This window comes from Lagenorhynchus albirostris, chromosome 20 (assembly GCF_949774975.1).
Source record: "Lagenorhynchus albirostris chromosome 20, mLagAlb1.1, whole genome shotgun sequence".
NCBI classification, from domain to species: domain Eukaryota; kingdom Metazoa; phylum Chordata; class Mammalia; order Artiodactyla; family Delphinidae; genus Lagenorhynchus; species Lagenorhynchus albirostris.
In genome coordinates, this window is record NC_083114.1 from 47,931,644 (window position 1) to 47,954,048 (window position 22,405).

General features: G+C 45.9%; 1 protein-coding gene across 1 annotated transcript in view; it reads left to right on the forward strand.

The window, feature by feature from the left end:
* Positions 1–22,405, forward strand: part of CCDC57 (coiled-coil domain containing 57) — a 104,783-nt gene that overhangs the window by 60,747 nt on the left and 21,631 nt on the right. The window contains exons 16-18 of the mRNA XM_060134261.1: positions 10,555–10,655; positions 14,948–15,067; positions 15,499–15,715. Coding sequence (XP_059990244.1) covers positions 10,555–10,655; positions 14,948–15,067; positions 15,499–15,715 — 438 coding nt within the window. The remainder of the gene's footprint in view (positions 1–10,554; positions 10,656–14,947; positions 15,068–15,498; positions 15,716–22,405) is intronic.

Consider the following 22,405-nt stretch of genomic DNA (forward strand, 5'->3'; position numbering starts at 1 on the left):
CAGAAACTAAAAATTCATTAGAAAATGTTTTTTGCCAATTTAGTTAGGTAAAAATAGTTCATTGTTTTAATTTGTATTTCTTTACATTTCTCTGTGTGTGTGTGTTTTGGCCATTTATATCTCATTATCATGTAGTTTTCCTGCTGAATTTCTTTTGTCCCTTCCCCCAACTTTCTTCTTGCTGAATTTTTAATTCATCTAGAAATGATTTAGTAAAAGAAAAGAACAAATTAGGGATTTATCTTTATCTTTTCCTAAGCGGTTAGCTGGCTGACCCAATGCTGTTTATTGGGCACACTTACATAAATAGTAAAATACCTCTTTACATGTAATTAATTATGATCATACATAAGGATTTCCAATCCTACTGTAAATGATATTAATTTAGAAGCAGTGATTTCAGTCACATTTTATGAACTCTTGGCATGTTTGCCCCTCGCTGTCAGTAACCTGCCACACTCTGCTTCTCTAGGACCCTCGGGAGCCCTGGGTCATGCACAATTTCACACATCTCTTCTGAGGGCCTGGGAGGGAAAGGAACTGACATTCAGGGATCTAGTCTTTCCTTCAAGAAGAACCTGTGGGCAATAAACTCTTTGTCTTCATAAAATGATTTTATTTTGACCACTTTCTAGAACGATGGCGTAGCTGGAAAGAGACCTCTGATTAGCATTTTCTTACAACTTTTTCAAAGACAATAGCAACTTCCCTGGTGGCGCAGTGGTTAAGAATCCACCTGCCAATTCAGGGGACACGGGTTCGAGCCCTGGTCTGGGAAGATCCCACATGCTGCGGAACAACTAAGCCCGTGTACCACAACTACTGAGCCTGTGCTCTAGAGCCCACGAGCCACAACTACTGAAGCCCATGCGCCTAGAGCCTGTGCTCGGCAACAAGAGAAGCCACCGCAAGGAGAAGCCCACGCACTGCAATGAAGAGTAGCCCCACTCGCTGCAACTAGAGAAAGCCTGCACGTAGCAAAGAAGACCCAATGCAGCCAAAAATTAATAAATAAAATAAATAAGAAAAAAGAATCCACCTGCCAATGCAGGGGACACGGGTTCGAGCCCTGGTCCGGGAAGATCCCACATGCCGCGGAGCAACGAAGTCTGTGCACCACAACTACTGAGCCCGTGTGCCTAGAGCCCGTGCTCCAATGCAAGAGAAGACACTGCAGTAAGAAGCCCGCGCACTGCAGCCAAGAGTAGACCCACTTGCCACAACGAGAGAAAGCCCGGACGCAGCAACGAAGACCCAACGTAGCAAAAAAAAATAAAGACAATACCCTGCTGTCTTCTGAGAAGCCAGCATTAGTACAAGCCCCTTCCTCGTGGGTGGCCTCCCTTTCCTCTCTGGCTGCTCTCAGATTTTTTTCATCTAATCCGTTTGTGCTCCTGTTTTACCATCCTGTGTCTACGTGAGAGTTGCTCTGCTTTAATTTAACCTGCTCTGGAATCAGTATGTTTTTTAAATCTTAAGACTGTGGTTGGTTGGTTTTGGTTTTTTTTTTCTGATTCTTTAAAATTCTCAGCCATTTTTTTTTAAATAAATTTATTTATTTTTGGCTGCATTGGGTCTTCGTTGCTGCGCGCGGGCTTTCTCTAGTTGTGGTGAGTGGGGGCTACTCTTCGTTGTGGTGCGCGGGCTTCTCATCGCAGTGGCTTCTCTGTTGCAGAGCACGGGCTCTAGGCCTGCAGGCTTCAGTAGTTGTGGCACGGGGGCTCAGTAGTTGTGGCTGGTGGGCTCTAGAGCGCAGGCTCAGTAGTTGTGGCACACGGGCTTAGTTGTTCCGCGGCATGTGGGATCTTCCCAGACCAGGGCTCGAACCCGTGTCCCCTGCATTGGCAGGTGGATTCTTAACCACTGAGCCACCAGGGAAGTCCCCATTGTTTCTTTCTTTTTTTTTTTTTTTTAACATCATTATTGGAGTATAATTGCTTTACTGTGGTGTATTAGTTTCTGCTGTATAACAAAGTGAATCAGCTATACATTTACATACATCCCCATATCTCCTCCCTCTTGTGTCTCCCTCCCACCCTCCCTATCCCACCCCTCTAGGTGGTCACAAAGCACCTAGCTGATCTCCCTGTGCTATGCGGCTGCTTCCCACTAGCTATCTATTTTACATTTGGTAGTGTATATATGTCAGTGCCACTCTCTCACTTCGTCCCAGCTTACCCTTCCCCCTCCCCATGTCCTCAAGTCCATTCTCTACGTCTGCATCTTTATTCCTGTCCTGCCCCTAAGTTCTTCAGAACCATTTTTTTTTTTAGATTCCATATATATGTGTTAGCATACGGGGTTTCTTTTGCTCTTTCTGACTTACTTCACTCTGTATGACAGTCTCTAGGTCCATCCACCTCACTACAAATAACTCAATTTTGTTTCTTTTTATGGCTGAGTAATATTCCATTGTATATATCTGCCACATCTTCTTTATCCATTCACCCATTGTTTCTTTAAATACCACTTCTTCCTATTTCTTTCTAATCTCTTCTGGAGCATGTTAGATGTGTTTATTTACATTGTGTGTGTGTGTGTGTGTGTGTGTGTGTGTGTTTTAAAATTTCTCTGCTACCTTCCAGGGGGTTTCCTCAAAGGTGACTGCTTGGAGCCAATGGGTAGATTCCTGTGTCTTTACCAGAAGTTTCCATTTCATCTTTATTCATTCTTTTCCTTGGGATAATTTTATTGTTCTTTCCCTGATTTCTTAAACATTTACTTCATTCTTTTTTGTTTAGTAATTGCATTTTTTATATATATAAATTTATTTATTTTTAGCTGCATTGGGTCTTCATTGCTGTGTGCGGTCTTTCTCTAGTTGCGACGAGCAGGGGCTACTCTTCGTTGTGGTGTGCGGGCTTCTCATTGCAGTGGCTTCTCTTGTTGCGGAGCACGGGCTCTAGGTGTGTGGGCTTCAGTAGTTGTGGCACGCAGGCTCAGTGATTGTGTCTCATGGGCTCTAGAGTGCAGGCTCAGTAGTTGTGGCTCACGGGCTTAGTTGCTCCGCGGCATGTGGGATCTTCTCGGACCAGGGCTCGAACCCGTGTCCCCTGCATTGGCAGGCGAATTCTCAACCACTGTACCATCAAGCAAGCCCAGTAATTGCATTTTTTAAGGTGTGAATTTCCCATCTGAGTATGGCTTTGGCCATGTCCCAGGGGTTTTGAGGGATCATATTATCAGGGTGATTAGTTGCCAGATGTTCTGCCCCTATGGGCTCAGGTTTTCCATTTCACTCAAGTTAGGTTAGGATTGTTCACCTAAAACACAAAAATGGCCAGTTATTTTTCCAGCAAAATGGGAACAGCAAAGAATTGCCATTTAGGACTGCAGCTACGGTGAACCACGTGGAAGTCCAGTAAAACGAGAGGAAACGGGTTTTCTCACGGCTGAGATAGGAGTACCACACGAACTACTGTAGGGGATAATGAGGCCATAAGCCTCAAAGTCTTCTATTATGGACTTTATACCTTGAAGGGCTTTTTTACTTGAGGAGAGGTTTTGAGGGATCTATTTGAATCTCGATGGGAGGTACACTGTGGATTTTGCCAATACCAATTGGAGAGTTTGCCCATAAGGAGAGTGGTGGCTGATTCAATAGGGACAAATGATTAGTGTTTCCGGAATCAGTTCCAGAACCGTTGGAGACAGAGCAAATAAAAGATGTCGAAGGATCATTTAATTCACTTGGTGGCTATTTTGATGGCGACTGTCAAATTTTACTGTTTCCCCCTTTTGGAAGAAAGAAGTTCAGGCATGATACTTTTCCAAGAAGTCTCAGCCTATTAAATGAATAGGGACGGAGGAGCTAAGGAGAAGAGGGTGTGTATCTCTTAAAGGGTCTAAGCAAAAGGGAATAGGTTCAGAAACAGGACCCTGTTGAGGTGCATTAGAGATCCCCCACTGTTTGGACCATTTTAGTATTTTGAGGCAGGGGCTCCTTTCTAGCAGTGGGGCTGAGCACTGAGAGTGTGGTCTGGTGTCTGTAAGGACAGAGAGAGATTCGTTCCCAATCTGGAGAGTGGCTTCTCCAAGCTGATTCAAGGAGAGGATTGGGAGAGCCTCTGTCCTTCCTTGGAGCCCCTCATTGGGAGTTAAGAGGATATTGGAGAGGCTGGTTAGAGGGCTGAAGATGCCCGAAACACTTAAACTTGTAACAGTCTTTCCAGTGTCCTCGCTCTTTACAGTAATAGCAGAAACTAGAAGGTTTTGGGTTTCGTTAAGGGGCCTTCATTTTCGGGAGTTGAAGATTAAGAATTTAGTGGTCTTTCTTTCTTTTTTCTTTTTTCTTTGCAGTACGTGGGCCTCTCACTGTTGTGGCCTCTCCCGTTGCGGAGCACAGGCTCCGGCCGCGCAGGCTTAGCGGCCATGGCTCATGGGTCCAGCCGGTCCGCGGCATGTGGGAACTTCCCGGACCGGGGCATGAACCCGTGTCCCCTGCATCGGCAGGCGGACTCTCAACCACTGCGCCACCAGGGGAGCCCTAGTGGTCTTTCTTTTAGGTGATTCATCTAGGATTCGAGTGAACTAATTTGCCAAGTTAACTAAGTCTAGAGTGGACGTAATTTCCCATTCCACCCTTGTTCTTTTAAAAGAGAAAGATCCTGGTTCAGCCCATTCATAAGTATGGAGATAAGGGGTATCTGAGTGGTTTGAACATCTGAAGGAAGACCAGAATTTTCTTTAAAAACAATGTGAAGTCAATTATAATAGTTATGAACAGGTTCATCAGATTTTTGTGTGAAAACCTAAATTTTATTCCCATCAACAGGCTTAGGAAAGACGACTGTAATTGCTGGTGGAGGTTTTCAGCACGTTCTGACCTCTTGCCAAAAGCTAGGGGTTTGTTTTTCTAAATCCCCTCCAGGGTGTTTCCATCGGGCTAATTTCATCCAGTGTTTGGCTTGCCCCTCAAAAAGCATGTAAACTAACTGATATAAATCTGAGAAACCAGACTGGTAGGTTTGAATAACTATGCTAAATTCTCCAGCAAACCTACCGGGGGCCCTCAGTTACTTTAGGAAAGTCTTTAACTGCGTCTGGCAATTCACCCTTCCTCAAGGGAACATAAGTAATCTGGGGTCTCTTTGGACCCTCAGAATATTTCACTTTAAAGGGCAGGTTCTGATAGGTTCAGAGGGTGGCAGAGCCTGAGACAAAGAAGCAGGGGTGGGAGGATGAACAAGATGACACCAGGGACAAAGGAGTTGGGGGAGCTGAGCATGAGACTTCAGAGCCATTTTGTCTTTCTTTAATTGTTTGCCTCAGTTAATGTAATTATTGTATTTGCAGGGAAGCAATTTTAAATTCCTGATAATGTTTGGAAGCCTCAAAATAGCAACCAAAAGAGGCTCCCGGTTTAATTTTGATGATTTCAGAGCTATGGCTAATATAGTTTTAAGAAAGGTAAGTTTGGGGAGCCTGAAATTTCCCCATAGAAATGTGCAGGAGGAGGGGCTGTGGTTTTTAAACATAAAATCAGACAGGGTCCTTGAATGTGGGGTGCCCTCAAGACATTTAGATAACTGGGATCCCATTTTCGAGAGTTTTTTTTTTTTCTCTTAAACCAAAGAGGTAATTCTTAAACAGCCTGCAGGCCAAATAGCATCACAGTTCCAGTAGGGACAGCCTGATCCCAACGGAATCAGGCCAGAGGCTGAATGGCACAGTTCCAAATAGGAACAGCCCAGTTCCAAAAGGAATTGGACCAAATGCCAGCACAGTTCCAATAGGGACAGCCTGATTTCAAGTCCGGCTGAAGTGCCAAGTGAGTACTCACGGACAAAACAAGGCCTTAACAAAAAAAGGATGAAGCCTTTGAACAGATCCCAGATAAAGCCTAGAGAGCTTCCAAATGCAAAAAGAGTGGAGCTCAGATCCAGGAGAAAAGCTTACCCTCAAACTCCAGGGGTGACTAGAAAAACAGTGAGCTCAGTGGGCTCTGTTGGTACCATACCTGTTTGCTCACCAGCCTTGGGGTTGTCAGGGGTCTGCTCTGGATCTCGGTCGGACCTCCGTGTAATGTTAACCTAAAACAGTTATTTTTATCAGCAAAACGAGTTTATTAAGGAGCAGCAAAGAATTGCAGTTCAGAACATACAACTATGGTGAACCACACGCAAGTCGGGTAAAGCAAAAGAGAGGAAACTCTTTTATAGAGGAGAAGGGGACATTGTGGGGAGCCGTTATAAACAGTCCATTGGAGGAAAATGGGGGTTCAAAGTGTAGTGGTTTTTCATTGGCTAAGCTGTAATGATCTCTCATTGGTTGGGCTGCTGCCAGGCAAGGAGAATGTCTTCCTCCCACAGGCAGCAGTAAAGCAGTGTCACTTCCGTATGGAGATGCAAGGTAGTCTCTTCTGTTAGGATCTGTATTGATGTGAGTGGGACGTGCATAAGGGCTCCCCTTCTGGTCTCCCACTCCATCTTAGTGAGATTCCCTTGGTTAATTTTCACAAGAGAGAGTTTCAAAATTCCTTTAATGGGCTTCCCTGGTGGTGCAGTGTTTATAAGGATCCACCTGCCAATGCAGGGGACGTGGGTTCGAGCCCTGGTCCAGGAAGATCCCACATGCCGCGGAGCAACTAAGCCCACGAGCCACAACTACTGAAGCCTGTTCACCTAGAGCCCGTGCTCCTCAACAAGAGAAGCCACCGCAATGAGAAGCCTGCGCACCACAACAAAGAGTAGCCCCCACTTGCCACAACTGGGGAAAGCCCGCGTGCAGCAACGAGGACCCAACTCAGCCAAAAATAAATAAATAAATTTATTTAAAAAAGAATTCCTTCAGTTATTTTTAAGCATGAGTTGAAGTCTACTTTTGATTCTGTTCTATTAAGCAGCCTTATTAAATATATTTTTTTCTTATTGGAAAAAAATTACAGTTTTATTAAAGATGCTAAAGAAGACCTAGATAAACAGAGATATAGTATGTCCACTGATACAGAGAGTTTACTTTTTTGAGGACGTCAATTCTCAAACTGATCAAAATCCCAGCATATTTTTTTCAAGGAGCTGGACAAACTGGATTTTATGTTCACATGGATGAACAAATGAGCAAAATACCGAAGACTATCCTGCTGGTCTTGGGGGGTCTCCGAGGAGGTGGGAGGCAGCTGCAGCTCACTGTGGGGACAAGGACACTGGTGGCGGAGGTACCAGGGAACACCCACTGGCGTGAGCTCTCCTGGAGACCACCACCCTGGCACGAAGACCCAGCCCCACCCAACAGCCTGTAGGCTCCAGTGCTGGGACGCCTCAGCTTAAATACAATTATTAACATTCTGTCTAAACTTCTTTATACTCGTCGACTTGAAAAGCCAAGAACCATGATCTTTGTGTTAAAATCTTGCACTGCTCTTGTATTTCTGTCCATTTCTCCTCCTCACCATTGTGTTGTATCAATTTTTATGCCGTGTTACTTAGAGCAGAAGTGTTCATGACAGTTAATAGCTCATCATGGTTCATATTAGTCAGTGTCCTTTCTGATGTTTAATAACATTTAATAATATTTCTTTAACCAGGTTTTAAAAAGTAATTTTCAGAAAGAAGTAAAATATGGCTCTCAAACAGATATGAAAATGATCCCGGAAAAAAAAAAAAAAGATCCCGTGTTTAGAATTCTCATCTGTTTACTAAACAGTGAGGAAATCAGTCACATGTTATAAGCAATTCCAAGGAAAAATCAGGAGCACAAATTTATTTGGAGTAAAGGAATTGAATTGCAAATGGGGCAGAACTGGTTTCTCTAAAGGGGGGAGGGGGAGCCCATGAAAACTCCAAGGGACAAGGTGTAGTTTGCGTGTCTGTCAACTTCCAGAGTTGTAAAGTAGTTCAGGCACAATGAGAGGCAAGAACCTGATAGCTCCTCAGGGTGCGCAGTAGGCTATGCAGTTTCCACTGGAACACAGTTTTTTCCCTGCAGTTTCTTTTTAAAAAAATTAATTTATTTACTTTTGGCTGCATTGGGTCTTCGTTGCTGCGTGTGGTCTTTCTCTAGTTGCGGCGAGCAGGGGCTACTCTTCGTTGCAGTGCACAGGCTTCTCACTGCGGTGGCTTCTCTTGATACAGAGCACGGGCTCTAGGTGCACAGGCTTCAGTAGTTGTGGCATGCGGGCTCAGTAGTTGTGGCTTGTGGGCTCTGGAGCGCAGGCTCAGGAGTTGTGGCGTTCAGGCTTAGGTGCTCCGCGGCATGTGGGATCTTCCCGGCCCAGGGCTCGAACCCGTGTGCCCTGTTTTGGCAGGCGGATTCTTAACCACTGTGCCACCAGAGAAGTCCCTCCCTACAGTATCTCAGCTTTTGATAAAAAAATAATCTCGGGGAATTCCCTGGCGGTCCAATGGTTAGGACTCTGCGCTTTCACTGCTGAGGGCTTATGTTCAATTCCTGGTCGGGGAACTAAGATCCCACAAGTCACACAGCGTGGCCAAAAGAAAAAAGAGAAAAAGAAAAATAATCTCAAAGACTATTCTTGATCACAAAACAAGTCTGGTATCATTTGGCCTGATCGTTTCCATAGGCGCAGCAAGAGTGTTAATTCACGGTGTTAGCCTTCTTGAGTTTGCTTTGCTGGAACTTTCCATCACGATTTCAGATTGGACTTTTGAAAGCTTGTTTGTTGTCCTGAGTCCAGGAAGCCAAGAACTCTCCATGTTTCACCTGCTTGCTGATTTTGAGAAAATTCCTTTTTTCTTGAGGTTTCCAAAATATTCTGAGGTTCCTGGACCTGCCAGGAGATGACCTTCCTTAACCCTCTGTGAGCCTGGCACCTGCCAGTTATCCTGGGAGGGAGGGCTTTGTGAGCATTGCTCCATGAAGTCAACCACAGATCCTTACAGGCAATGGGTCCTGATAATTAAATGAGTATCATTCTCAACTCTGGCTGCCCAGGCAGGGCCTTGGCTGCATAATCCACATTTCCAGTCAAATCCTGGTAAAAACAAGGACAGATTCTCTTTGAGCCTATGCAAATTACTATATTGTCAGGCAAGTAAGAATAGTCAACAGGAGTTTCTGAGTTCTGGAGGACTCGGGCAGGGAGAACAAGATACCACTTAGAAATGTTTCATTTCAGTTTACAAAACCAGAGACCACTAAATGTATGTGGACTACAGACAGCTTAAGGGGAAAAAGAAAGAGTTCCTTGCATATCTAGAAAGGAGAACATTAAAATCACATCTATAGTGTTCCCAACAACAGCTGCCTCGTCCCTCATTGGTTCCTTCAGTCCTAGGTGGTTAATCCTTGTTCCTCTCAGTCTTGGTCCTGAGGTCTCAATGGTCCATCTGCTTCTTGACTAGAGTTCTGGAAATCCTGAGTCAGTCCACTGGGATGGCCTCACGGTGGTCTAAGCAATGCCTCTAAGCACAGTCTTTTCCCACTGTGCTGACCTGACTGTAAAGCTTTCTCTCCTTTTTCTTCTTTCTTTCTTTCATTTTTTTTCCATTAAAGTAAACAAACTCTTTGTAGATGTTCACTGAATTAAAAATGCACAACCTAAAAGTTGAGAATTATGTTTTATTCAAGAACATTACTGAGGACTGTAGTCTGGGAAGGTAGCCTGTCAGATGGATCTGAGAGACTGTTCCAAAGAGGTCAGGGAGGAGAAAGAATATGTAGGAGTTTTTGCTGAAACAATATATATGTAGTCAGACATCAAAAGATTACTGCTAATCACAAAAAGCAGACATCTCGAGGATTTTAGTGCCTTTCTACCTATGGGAAGATGCAAGACCTTGGGCCCATTGAAATCATTCCTTTGATATGCATCTTAACTATGTAGGGACAGTGTCCTGTTTTTCTCCATCCCAAATCCCCTCAGGGTGCACAGTTGGGGTGGCTGCAGAGGCTGATAGCTTGGTGGCAGGCAACATTCTTTGTTTATTGAAATGGCAGACAACATATTTTTTGTCCATGGAGATGTCAAAGACTTAACATGGCCATGGTTAACTTACTAATAATTTTCAAAAGTGAAAGATCTGATGAGAGTTCATAACAAGAATAGTGCAACTGAGAAGTTACAGTTGGTTGTTTCTGTGTCATGCAAAACAAAGTTAGTCCCCCACCGCCCACTCCCCACCCCCACCCCACCCCACCCCCCCACCCCCCACCCCTCACCCCCGGCAAAAAAAAGTTTTAGATAAAGTTAATCTAAGATGTTTACGCCTATTTTCAAAGAAGACTGCTGAAGCATTGATTACAAGAATAATCCTCAAGTGTATATACTTAAACTTTTTTGCTTCTTATTTTTCTCTGCTGCGGAGAGGGTATGTCTTTGGGTCTCTTAATGGATGGCTCATGACTGCCACTTTGAGAAGCTGCGTAAGGGGTATGTGCTGCTGTGGAAGGCTTCTGTGTGTTCTGAAGTCTGCTGAAATGCTGGTGTGTGTTGTACAAGTCACAGGTGTCCACCCCCCAAGTTCTCTTGAAAGAGAAGTGACTTTGGTTTTGAAGAGGTACTTACTGTTCTTCTTGAGTATTTGAATTCACCACGAGAGAAACCCAAGTGACGTGCACACAGAGGACAAACCATTTCCCTCATCTCGTTTATAGGGAAGCTGCCTCATCACCCCCTTCCTACCCCTGAGGCCCAGGGTTCAGGTGAGGCACCTGATGCACGCTTGGGACCGTTGCAACCCCGTCTCACAACTCAGGTAACACTCCTTTACGTAAGAAACTTATTTCTAATAACTTTTTACTGATTGCTTAAATACTTCATTTCATAACAGAAACTTCAAAATACAGTAAACACAATTTAAAAAGTTTCCAACTTTTAGCATTTCAACATAGTTGCCGGTAACATATCAGTGTGTTTCCTGCTATTTTTCAAAATTACAAAGTATAATATATATATATGTTTTATTATATAGCTTTACCTACCTAGGTATTATTTTCTAAATCTTTACCAACATAATAGTTTAAAAAATGCATCTTTTAAAAATGTCTTATATTCCGAGCAATTTTAAATTTTTTAATCTATTTATCAGCCATTTATATTTCTTCTTTTGTGGGTTATTTATGCAAGTTTTTAGCTAATTTTTCTACTTGTGTGTTTGTATTTTTCTTGTTAGTTTGTAGGGGTTCTTTATGTGTTAAGGAAATTGCTCCTTCTCTGTTACACATGTTTCTCAAACTTGTCATTTGCCTTTTAATTTTTCTTTTATTAAAAATACACAGATAACTTTTTTTTCATCTAATGAACCCTGTCAGTCTACTTTAAAGGTTTATTTCACTGTTTTCTGGCTTAGAGGTTTCTTTCTATATTTTGAGTTTAGGTAAATATTCACCTGTTTCTCTAGTTGTTCTATTTTACTAATTGTCATAGTACCCTGTAAGTAATTATCCTCCTTTTTCTCACTGATTTCGAATTGACATTTTTATCATGTACTGAAAATCTATACTCTTGCTTATGTTTGTGTTTAATTTTTTATTTTGAAATAACTTCAAATTTACACAAAGTTGCAAGCATAGCACATATACCCTTCACTTAGATTAACCAATTGTTAACTTTTTGCTACATTTGCTTTATCATTCTTTCTCTTCCCTCCCTCTGCTTCCTCCACATTTTAGAGAAATAGGTAGATCTAAGTTGCAGACATCGAGCCCCTGGATGTCAGAATACAAGGACACTCCCTGACATATAGCTGCAGTAAAATATAAATTATCAAAATCAGGAAACATAATATTAATGCAGTTCTAGAATTTAATACATATTCTGTGTTCAGATTTTGCCAGTCACCTCTTTTCAGCCATCCTCCTCCACCAAGCAGGCCGTCCAGGACCTGTGTGGCATGCAGCCCACGCGTGTATGTGCACATGTCTCCTTCAGCCTGGGCGACTTCTCAGCCCTTCTTTGTCTTTCACAACATTGGCATTTTTGAGAAGTTAGGCCAGTGCTTTGTAGGCGATGGGCCTGATGCTGCAGCATTGTTAGGTTCGGGTTCTGCATTTACTTTCTGTACAGTTCCAGTGAATTGTCTGCTCCTGAGCGGGTGCTGTCCTGCTCTGAATCCCGCAGCTTCGTAATGTTTTAGTAAGTTACAAATACATATAACAGCTTGCCCTTTACAGAATTTTCTTGGTTGTTCTTTCCATTTATTCTCTGTTGGGTGGATATTGTTATTTATGTATTTATTTTTATTTTAAGTATTTTTAGACTTCTAAGATAAAAAGACTAATATAATGAAACCTGTGTGTACACCATCCAACTTAATAAGCAAAATGTTGTAAGTTAAAACCCCTTTGAGTTTTCTGCCCCCAATATCCATGGTCCCTTCAGACTTTCCCGAGCCTGGTGTTTCTCTCTCTCAACAGATATTTAAAGAATCTGTGTAAATCACACCGAGCTGTGTGTACATCGTTCTGTACGCATGCTCTCATTCAGCACTGTGTTTCTGATGTACACCGTTGGCCCTTGAACATCGTGGGGGTTAGGGGCACGGACCCCCCACCAGCGGTCAAAAATCCACGTTTAACTTTATAGTCGTCCCTGTGTATCCGTGGTTCTGCATCCGTGGATTCAGCCAGCTATGGATCATGTAGTCCTGTACTGCATATTTATTGAAAAAACACTGCATATAAGGAGACCCGCCCAGTTCAAACACATGTTGTTCAAGGGTCAACTGTATATATGTTGGTACATGTAGCTCTAGTTCAGGAATTGGTAAACCTTTTCTGTAAAGGACCAAATAGTGAATATTCCGGCCTGTAAGGGCCAGAGTCTCTGTTGAAACTTCTCAACTCTGCGTTTGTCCTGAATGCCAGCACAGGAGATACGTAAATAGGTGGGCATGGATGTGCTCCAGCAAAAGTTTATGGACCTTGTAACTTTAATTTCATAATTTTCATGTCATGAAATATTTTTCTTCTTTTTTGATATTTTCAACTATTTAAAAATGTAAAAACTATTTTTAGCTCATAGGCTGTACCAAAAAATGTGGTGGGCAGGATTTGGTCTACAAGTTGTGCTTTGCCGACCCCAGGTCTAGACACAAGTTGGTGTATTTTCTTTCTATTTTGTGAATACACGAGCATTTACTTATCCATTCTTCTATTGATGGGCATTTAGGTCAGTTACCATTTCTTTGGTGTGAACATTGTTACAGATGTCCTCATGTGCAGAAGTTTCTCGGGCATGGACCTAGGATCAGAATTGCTGTGTTCTAGGCTGTGTACATTTTATCTTCCTTAGATACTGTTGAACGACACTGTCAAATTGTTATACTGGCCTATACCTTCAGACAATGCATGAAGATCCTTTATAGTGTGTCACATATAGGTATTTCAGAGGTCAACAAAATATAGTCATCTGTTTTTGTTGCTATCAAAAATTTTTTAATAAATAGGCTTCGTTTTTCAGAGCAGTTTCAGATTCACAGCAAAATTGAGCAGAAAGTATAGAGAGTTCCCGTGTACCTCCTGCCCCGACACGCGCACAGCCTCCCGTGTCATCAGCAACCCCCAACAAAGCGGTTAATTTGTTAGAATCAATGAGCCTGCCCTGACACGTCATCAGCACAGTCCACAGTTTACATCAGGGGTCACTCTTGGCACACTTTCTACGGGTTTGGACTAGTGTATAATGGCACATGCTCATTATTATAGCATCACACAGAGTAGTTTCATGGCCCTAAAACTCCTCTGTGCTCCACTATTCATCACCCGTAACCCCTGGCAACCACTGATCTTGTTCCTGTGTTCATGGTTTTGCCTTTTCCAGGATGTCACAGAGTTGGAATCAAACAACAAGTAGCCTTCTCAGATGGGCGTCCTTCCCTTAGCAACATGCGTGTAAGGTTCCTCCATGTCTCTTCCTGGCTTGAGAGCTCATCTTTTTATTGATGAATAATTGTCTAATAGCTGTACCAGTCTGTTTCTCTTCAACATCCCTTTAAACTTACACTTTCCTACTGTTGCTGGTCATTTGGAACAGAGTTGACTTTTGTAAAATGATTTTGTAGCTATTAACTCTTCTGAACTGATTGATGCCAACACATGTGTCAGTATTTCTCTTTGCTTTTGTGTGTTGATGGACGTAGCATCTGGGGTAAGGACCGGGCTGCTTCCTTTTCTGGCCTCACACCATTCATCTTTTCTCACCCCACTGTCCTGGGCAGGACCCCACACAGCGTGGAGGAAAACTGGGTGGCTGACACCCACACATTTGTCCTGGTTTACAGAGAATGCTTTTCCCATTTTTTATCTTCAGGTAGTATGTTTGCTGTAGGCTTTAGTATTATGTTGAACCATACAAAATTGCCATTTTATGGGTCAAAAGTGGTCAGATACCAGCAATTTCATATAATTTGACCTAATACAGACTCTCCATCAGTTTAGATAAGTTTGTTTGTTTGTTTGTGGCTTGTGGGATCTGAAAGTTTAACTGAAAGTTAAAACGAAAATGTATGAGTGCATTACTTGGCTGAAAATCCAAAACTTAATTAAACTTGAGCAGGAGAAGCGGCAGCAGCAGGTGGCCCTCCGTGCAGGGCTCTGCACAGTCCCGGGCTTCGGTTCTCCTCGGTGCCCCCTCCTGACTGCTTTTCCACAGGCTTCCCCTCAGAGGGAAGATGTGAGTGTTTAGGCTGAGGGGGCCAGCTGTGCACTGAAGATGTGTCACAAACAAGAGCTGCAGGGCCCCTTGTGTGCCTGGCAGGGCCCAGGGTGCCCTCCCTGGGCACCACAGGAAGGTTGTGTGACTTTCCGGTGCTTGGTTGCCCTCGAGGGCGGGGAGGTACTTCGATTGCCATGATGAGGCCTGTTAAATTCGTCCTGGCCGGTGAACCCAAGCAGGTTCCCCACTTTGGCTTGTCACAGAGCCGAGTAAGTCCCTCATATCAGAAATTTGGGGAGAGCGTTTCTCCCTAATCTTGAGGGAAAACTCAGTAAGGTACCCCATCAATGACCCACGAACACTGAATTTCTTTTATTTAAATTTCCACGACAGGACTCTAAGAATGCCAAGAAAGAATGTTTCTCTGAACGCTCAGGAGAGAGCCAAGCCCGCTTGGCACAGACAGTCTGCAGAAGGGATGCTGAGCCAGGCTGCACAGCGGGGCCAGGGCTGGTACGCAGGATCCACCAGGGCCAGGTCTTCATGCCACATCCCGACCCAGGAAGCACCTGGAACTGGAGTGCTTCGTGTCAGAGAGGGTGGCCGTTGCCCAGAGTGACAGGACTTCACCTCAGGGCATTGGCCCTGGTCCCCAATCCCACCTCCCTCGCCTCCCTCGAGATTGTGTTTCATGTTTTTTTTTTTAGCTGCACCGCGCAGCTTGTGGAATCTTAGTTCCCCGACCAGGGATTGAACCCGATTGAACCCGGGCCCTCGGCAGTGAACGCACAGAGTCCTAACCACTGGTTCGCCAGGGAATCCCCCATGTTTCATGTTTAAATGTCCAGAGCCCCTCCTCGGGCCACGTCCACTGTCTTATCACCCCAGGAGGGCAGGGAGAGAGGGTGGCTTTCAAGGATAATTCTCTTTTCTCTCTTTCACAGAGGCAACACAGAATCTCCACAGTGACTTGCAGATCAGCTCCTCAGAAAGAAAACCAGTCCCCAAAGCCACGCCTGGCTCAAGAATTCCAGGAGGAAAATGGCCACCACACCCAAAGGTCCTCATCACTTGCCAGCAGTTCCCTCCAGGACACATGGAAGTTACTGGACCTGGGATCCAGCCCTTCTGGCCTCACCTCCCAGGACGACTCGCCTCCAGGTAGGTGAAGACGTACATCCCCAGGCCGTTGCCCCATTGGTCTGGGTGCTGGCCATGAGGACAGCTGTGGTGGCCACTCGCAGGCTGACACACAGATTGAGCACGGCGTTCTTCCTGCTGTGGTTAGGGAATCTGTAAATTCTGCAGTCCTGTCCTCTGATTTGGTGCCTGACCGTCCCCCAGGGACAGAGGGTGTCTCCCAGCCCCGCCTCCAGCTGACCATGTCACCATGTCTACCCAGAGTAGAGCTCACAGGTCACGAGGGTGGGGGCACTGTGGTCAGTCTGTGACTCGGGCAGGCGGGTGTTCTGTGTTCTGCTCAGCCTCACAAGGCCAGGGCAGCCCACGAAGTGCGTGTCCTCTGCCCCCGGGAAACTCGCTCACTGTGAGGTTCTCAGGAAAGTTCATTTGAAGGGCCACCTTTGGGGGAACTGCGTGAGACCAAGATGTAGTAAGCAGGGTGGGCAGAGAGGAGGCTGTTTGAAGACCGGGGTTGGGGGAATGAACTTGGATCCCCTTCCGGATCAGCTCACAGCAAGCGCCCTCATTCTCGGCTCTCAGCCTCAATGCATGAATGCTTCCTGCTGTGCCCAATGTGCCAATGGGCATTTTAGATTATTTCCAATCTTTTGCCGTCACCAATAACGTTACAGTGAATTACTTGTACATGCTGTAGCGCATGCATAAAAGCGTAAATGTAAATTCCCGGAGGGTGTATCATTTTGTCCAAAGGTATGTGCATGTCCAGTTTGAGAAGATGTTAGTTGGGCTCCATCAGGTGGTACCAGTTCACACCCACTCAGCAAAGGCTGAGAGGGCATCTTTCCCCAGACCCTCTCCAGCAGTGTCATCGAACTATAATCTTTGCCAGTCTGTTAGGTTTCTCCTGTTAGGAGGTTGTGCATCTTTTCACATGTTTGAGTCATTTCCTTTTCCTTTTCTTCAGTTCTCTGCCCATTTGTATACTGGGTTTATAATCTTTTTCTTATTGATTTGTATGAGCTTATTATATATAATGGAAATCAGACCTTTTCTGAGATATGAATTGCAAATATTTTCCCACAGTTTTTCATTTGTTTTTTGACTTTGCCTATGGTAGTTTTTGTCATGCACATATTTTTTTATTTTTATGTAATTTAATTAATGTTCTTGTTTTTAATCCTTTCTGGGTTTTGTGCCATACTTGGGTTTTTTCCACTCCAAGATTGAAGATTATTCTGCCATGATGTCTTCTAATACAGTTATGGTTTCCTTTTTTCATAATTAAATCCAGGATCCATTTGGAATTTATCACTGTGTAGGTTATGAAATAGGAACCAAACTTTTTTTAACCCCAGGTGGCAATCCAAATGTCCCCACACCAGTTTTTTTTTTAATATTTATTTATTTATTGGCTGCGTCAGGTCTTAGTTGTGGCATGCAGAATCTTTTGTTGCAGCACACGGGCTCTTTGTTGAGGTACGTGGGCTTCTGTCTAGTTGTGGCACACGGGCTCCAGAGCACGTGGGCTCAGTAGTTGCAGCACCTGGGCTTAGTTGCCCCGCAACATGTGGGATCTTAGTTCCCCAACCAGGGATGGAACCAGCGACCCCTGCATCCTGTGACGTATTCTCAACCGCTGGACCACCAGGGAAGTCCACTCCCCATACCCATTATTGAATAACTCACATTTCCCCACTTGTTTGAAATCCCGCTTTTACTATCATGTTAGATGTTCTGTGTGTACTTGAGTCTGGGTCTGGAGCTCTTGTTCTGTCCCTTGGTTCGGCAGTCCCCAGCCTTTCCACAGACAGGGGTGCAGATGGCTCAGGCGGTAATGTGAGCGAGGGGGAGCAGCAGATGAAGCTTTGCTGGCTCGCCCGCCGCTCACCTCCTGCTGTGCCGCCTGGTTCCCAACAGGTCACGGGTGAGTACCAGTCAGTGGCCCAGGAGTTGGGGACCTCTGCCTTGATTTATTGGTCTTGGTCTGTCCACGTGCAGTGCTGTTTGAATTGTTACTGCTTCCTGGTCCCTTGTAATGTCTACTGACTTAGGATCTCCAGTTATGCTTCTTTCTCAGAGTTTTCCTGGTAATTCTCATTTGTTTATTTATTTTTTTCCCATACAGTCTTTAGGCCCAGCCCCAAAACTCTGTTGTGGCTTTTCTCAGGATTTGTTAAACCTGGGTTCTGCCCCTGGAAGGAGCCACATCCTCCCAGTGGTCCACATTCTGTCCCCTCTGGCTGCAGCATCGCCCCTGTGATGCCTCGAGTAGTCTCCTCAGATGCAGACTGGTCTGTTCTCCTCACAGCTCCCGCTTGAGCTCATTAATCTGAGAAGCTACTGCTTCAGTACATTTTAAATTCAGGAACGTTTTGCTGTATTTTTCATCGGCTCTATCGGAAGTTTTTGGTGAATGTTCATTGTCGTTTTGCTGGTTTCCTTCCTTCTTTTTTCTCGTAGCACTTTTGTTCCTTTGTTCCCCCTCATCTTTAAAAGAGGTGATTTTTCCTTGACCAGGTATTTGTAGGAAACTTATAAGGGAAATGAGGCCAGGGCCATTGTCCAGTCTAGCAATTTTGTTGGTGGTTTTTAACTAAGTCCGGCCTTGACTTATCTCTGCCCGTTTTCACAAAGCCCAGCTTCTCTCCCCTCCCACCCAGGCACGCTGCATCCAGGGGGTTGTGCTCCCACCTCCTGGCTCCTCCTGAGGCCTCCCACCGTGCCTGTCCTTCCACACACCCCTGCTCATTTCTACCGCCTTTGGCAGAACCACCATTTTTCCCATCTGGAATTTTATCTCTAGTTTTCATGAAAATTTTCTCTTTTGGGGGATGATTTACAGGAAGAGTAGGGGAGAAATGCTGACTCAGTGATGCTTTCTTCAGGCCACACGTCCATCTTATTTCCTGATAAATGCACTTTCCTCCAGCTCTGCTTTGCTTTAGCAAAAAAACTGAGCAACTGTGCCCCACCCGTCCCTCACTAAAAAAAAATTCCAGAGTAGGTGTCGGGCCGAATAGTGAGTATTTTCGGCTATGGTCTCTCTTGCAACTACTCATCTCTGCCTGCAGCTCAAAAGCAGCCGCAGACAATGTGTAAGTGATCGGTGTGGCTGTGCACCAATAAAACTTTATTGACAAACACAGGCAGTAGTGATGCTGTTTCTCAAGCTGAGTATACAGGTTTCTGTTTTATTCTTTGTTTTATTTTTTAACAATTCTTTAAACGATACACGTATGTTATATGTGCTTGATGTAGTTTGGTATCTTTTATAATGAAAAGATTTTAGAGGGAGGGAGTGGTCAACTGGGTGGAATGCTGCAAAGAGGTCAGGGAAGTTCAGGGCAGAAAAGTGCTCTGCGTCACTATGGCCTTCTGGCTGTCTCAGTGGAGTGGTGGACTTGTCATCCAGCCTTCCCAGTTAAAGGGGCTGGAGAAGAACGGGTGGACAGCTTAGTCAAGATTTCTTGGGACTTCCCTGGTGGCGCAGTGGTTGAGAGTCCACCTGCCAATGCAGAGGAAACGGGTTCGTGCCCCGGTCTGGGAAGATCCCACATGCCGCAGAGCGGCTGGGCCCGTGAGCCATGGCCACTGAGCCTGCGCGTCCAGAGCCTGTGCTCTGCAACGGGAGAGGCCACAACAGTGAGAGGCCTGTGTACCGCAAAAAAAAAAAAAAAAAAGATGTCTTGCTCTGAAAAGCAGCAGTTAAAATAGGGACTGGGGACTTCCCTGGTGATGCAGTGGTCAAGAATCCACCTGCCAACATAGGGGACACAGGTTCGAGCCCTGGTCTGGGAAGATCCCACATGCTGTGGAGCAACTAAGCCCATGCACCACAGCTACTGAGCCTGCGCTCTAGAGCCTGAGAGCCACAACTACTGAGCCCGTGTGCCACAACTACTGAAGCCCACGCGCCTAGAGCCCATGCTCTGCAAAAAGAGAAGCCACCGCAATGAGAAGCCCGCGCACTGCAACGAAGAGTAGCCCCTGCTCACCACAACTAGAGAAAGCCCATGTGCAGCAACGAAGACACAACGCAGCCAAAAATAAACAAACAAATAAATAAATAAATTTACATTTAAAATACTTTAAAAAAAAGCGATATTGGAGGAAGTTGTGGAAGTGCAGCCTGTCTATATGCAGGTTGGGAAGATGGGCGAGATGTGTTGCTTGTGGCTGGGGAGGAGGGCAAACCCAGGAGAGAAAGGGGTTGGGGGGCTCAAGGGGCTGGGGTTTGATAGCACAGATCAGAGGCAGGGAGGTGATGGGCAGCCAGAACTGGGAGCTTACTGGCCACACCTGACAAGCAAGCTGCCACAGCCTCACAGGCACCGGCAGGAGACGCGGAGAACTCGTCGCTCGCAGCACAGCAGGCAGCCAGGGGTCTCCTCAATCCCTGTCCCACGGGCCAGGGCAAGAGTCTCAGCTGAGCGACCCCAAACGGGCAGAACCCAAATCTTTCATAGTGGGCTGCAGGCATATCTGCCCTTTGCCCCCGAGGGAGTCGTGCCGTCTTCTTCTGAGGCTGTTGGCCATGGAAACACCCAGGCAGGAGAGTCAGGAGCAGAAAGCCTTCAGTGGCCTGAGGAGAACTGTCCCAACAGCAGGTCTGGTGGTGGGAAAACAGGTGCCGGTCGGTTCCCTTTATTTCCTCCTTTCAAGTATGAGGCAAAGCCATGGACTCTGAGAGGAGGAGGTGGAGGGAGAGGTAGAAAGAGAAGTGTGAAATGGTCGTCTGGTATATGAGGAAGCAGGGACAAGTAGTGGTGGATGGTGCCATCAGCCATGCAGGCCCCCATGGATAGCAGGGCCTGGATCAGGGCGAGAACAGCCCGCTGGTGGCGGCAAACACGGCCCCCGGCAGTGGAATTGGCTTGGGGTGGAGGTGGGGATGGTTTGTATTAGTTTAAATGCTTTTGGCTACAAGTCACAGCACAGCCTGATGAAAGTAACATACAGGAGCTTCCCAACCTTTATCTCATCATGGCACCCATAGAAAATCACACATGGTCACTGAATGAGGAGGAGAGAGCCAAGGTGGCCAGCATCATGGTAGCCTTCCCGACACACAGCGTGCGTGCACAGCAGCAGGACACGCTGACCAAGAACTTGCATGTCAAGGCCGGGGTAAATGAGCTTACGGCTAGCTCCTCTGGGACTCTTTCCTCCTAAAGGTTCCAAGATGGCTGCAGCAGCTCCAAGCATCACGTCAGAAGGCCAGAGATGGAAGGCATACTTCTCTCCTCCTGCTTTGGTTTCTTTTCATTGGAAAGGGAAACGTTTCCCCAGAGCTCCCAAATTCCCTTTTCCATCTCGCTGGCTGTCGGGGTCACATGGTGTCCCTTGACCAGTCACTGGGAGATTATCTTAGACTCTGTGAACCTGCTGCCTGGAACTAAATGGTGTTGGGGTTCCTTGGCAAGAAAGCTGGGGAAGGGCTGTGCTGTGGGTGGGCCTGCAGCAGAGTCTGTGCAGGGGAAGGTGCTAAGACACCCATACAGAGGGGTTGAAGCTGCTACTTCTCAGCAGCACTTTGCAGTAAAAAAGTAGGAATGATACATTGCTGCCTAGGCTTTTGGTTCGCCCCGTGAAAGATTTGGTTGGGAAGAAAGGTTGAAATTAATGCAGTTTAGTTTTAAGTTCCCACAAAGCTTCTTTATGCTCTCCTTGTATCTTGAATATTTGAGCACGCATAACTGAACTACCTGTCTGGTATTTCTACTTTGTGTAAGTGTACTTTTTAAAACTTTATTGGTGACTTAAATGATAACCACAGCTCTGGTTAAGACGTAAGCCTGTTAGTATTTATGATAAAGGATTGCGTGGGCTTCAGTCCGCAGTCAAGCAGTCTGGAAGCTCCATTCTGGAAGGTGGGATGTCTTGTCCTCTGCATTTTTTTTACATTTTTGGCGCATTTTGAGTAGCAAACTGTGAGACCTAGCAGTCATGAACTGAGTTAAAAGTGATAACGAGAGAGTTTAACAATTTGTGGCATCTGCATTAATAACATGAATAACTACGTGGTATTTCTCAGGATGGAGGGAGGTTTTCCTGCTGAAAGGCCACACTCCTCATGGTTTTGAGGTGGGGCCAGGGCCGCCCCTCCCACCTCTGCCCTGACACCCCCACCACGCCTGTCCCTGCCCCTCCTACTCATGCCCCGTCCCTCCTACCTTTGCCCCGCCCCTCCCTGACGTCCTCCCCCTTCCTCCCACATGCACACAGAGCTGCCGCTTTGCCGGCCTTACAGAGTCCTGCTGCAACCTGGTCTCAAGGCAGGGCTGCAGCCTGACATCCTCGGCCCCGCTGCACCCCAGATCCCAGGGCCACTATAGCCCCCTCCTCCATCCTCCTGGATCTGTGGTTCGCAGGGTGTGGCCTCTCCATTCCCAGCCTCCTCTCACCCTAACTCTTGCTGCATCTGGACAGTACCCGGTCCCTCTTCTCCCCTCCCCTCCCCTCCCTTCCCCTCCTCCCCCCACTTCCTGGAAGCAGTGGCTCAAGGACTCCGACCCCATCTCCCCTCCTCCCCAGACACATGCAGCCCAGCTCCCTCCTGCACCTGTGGACTGTGGACACACCCCCACCCCATACCTGCGGACCCCTGACCCCTGTGCACGTGTGGGCACCCTCTACCTTCCTCTCCCCAGCACCTGCCTGTTCCTTGAATCCCTCCCTTGCTAAAGTTCACTCCCTACCTGGCTTTCT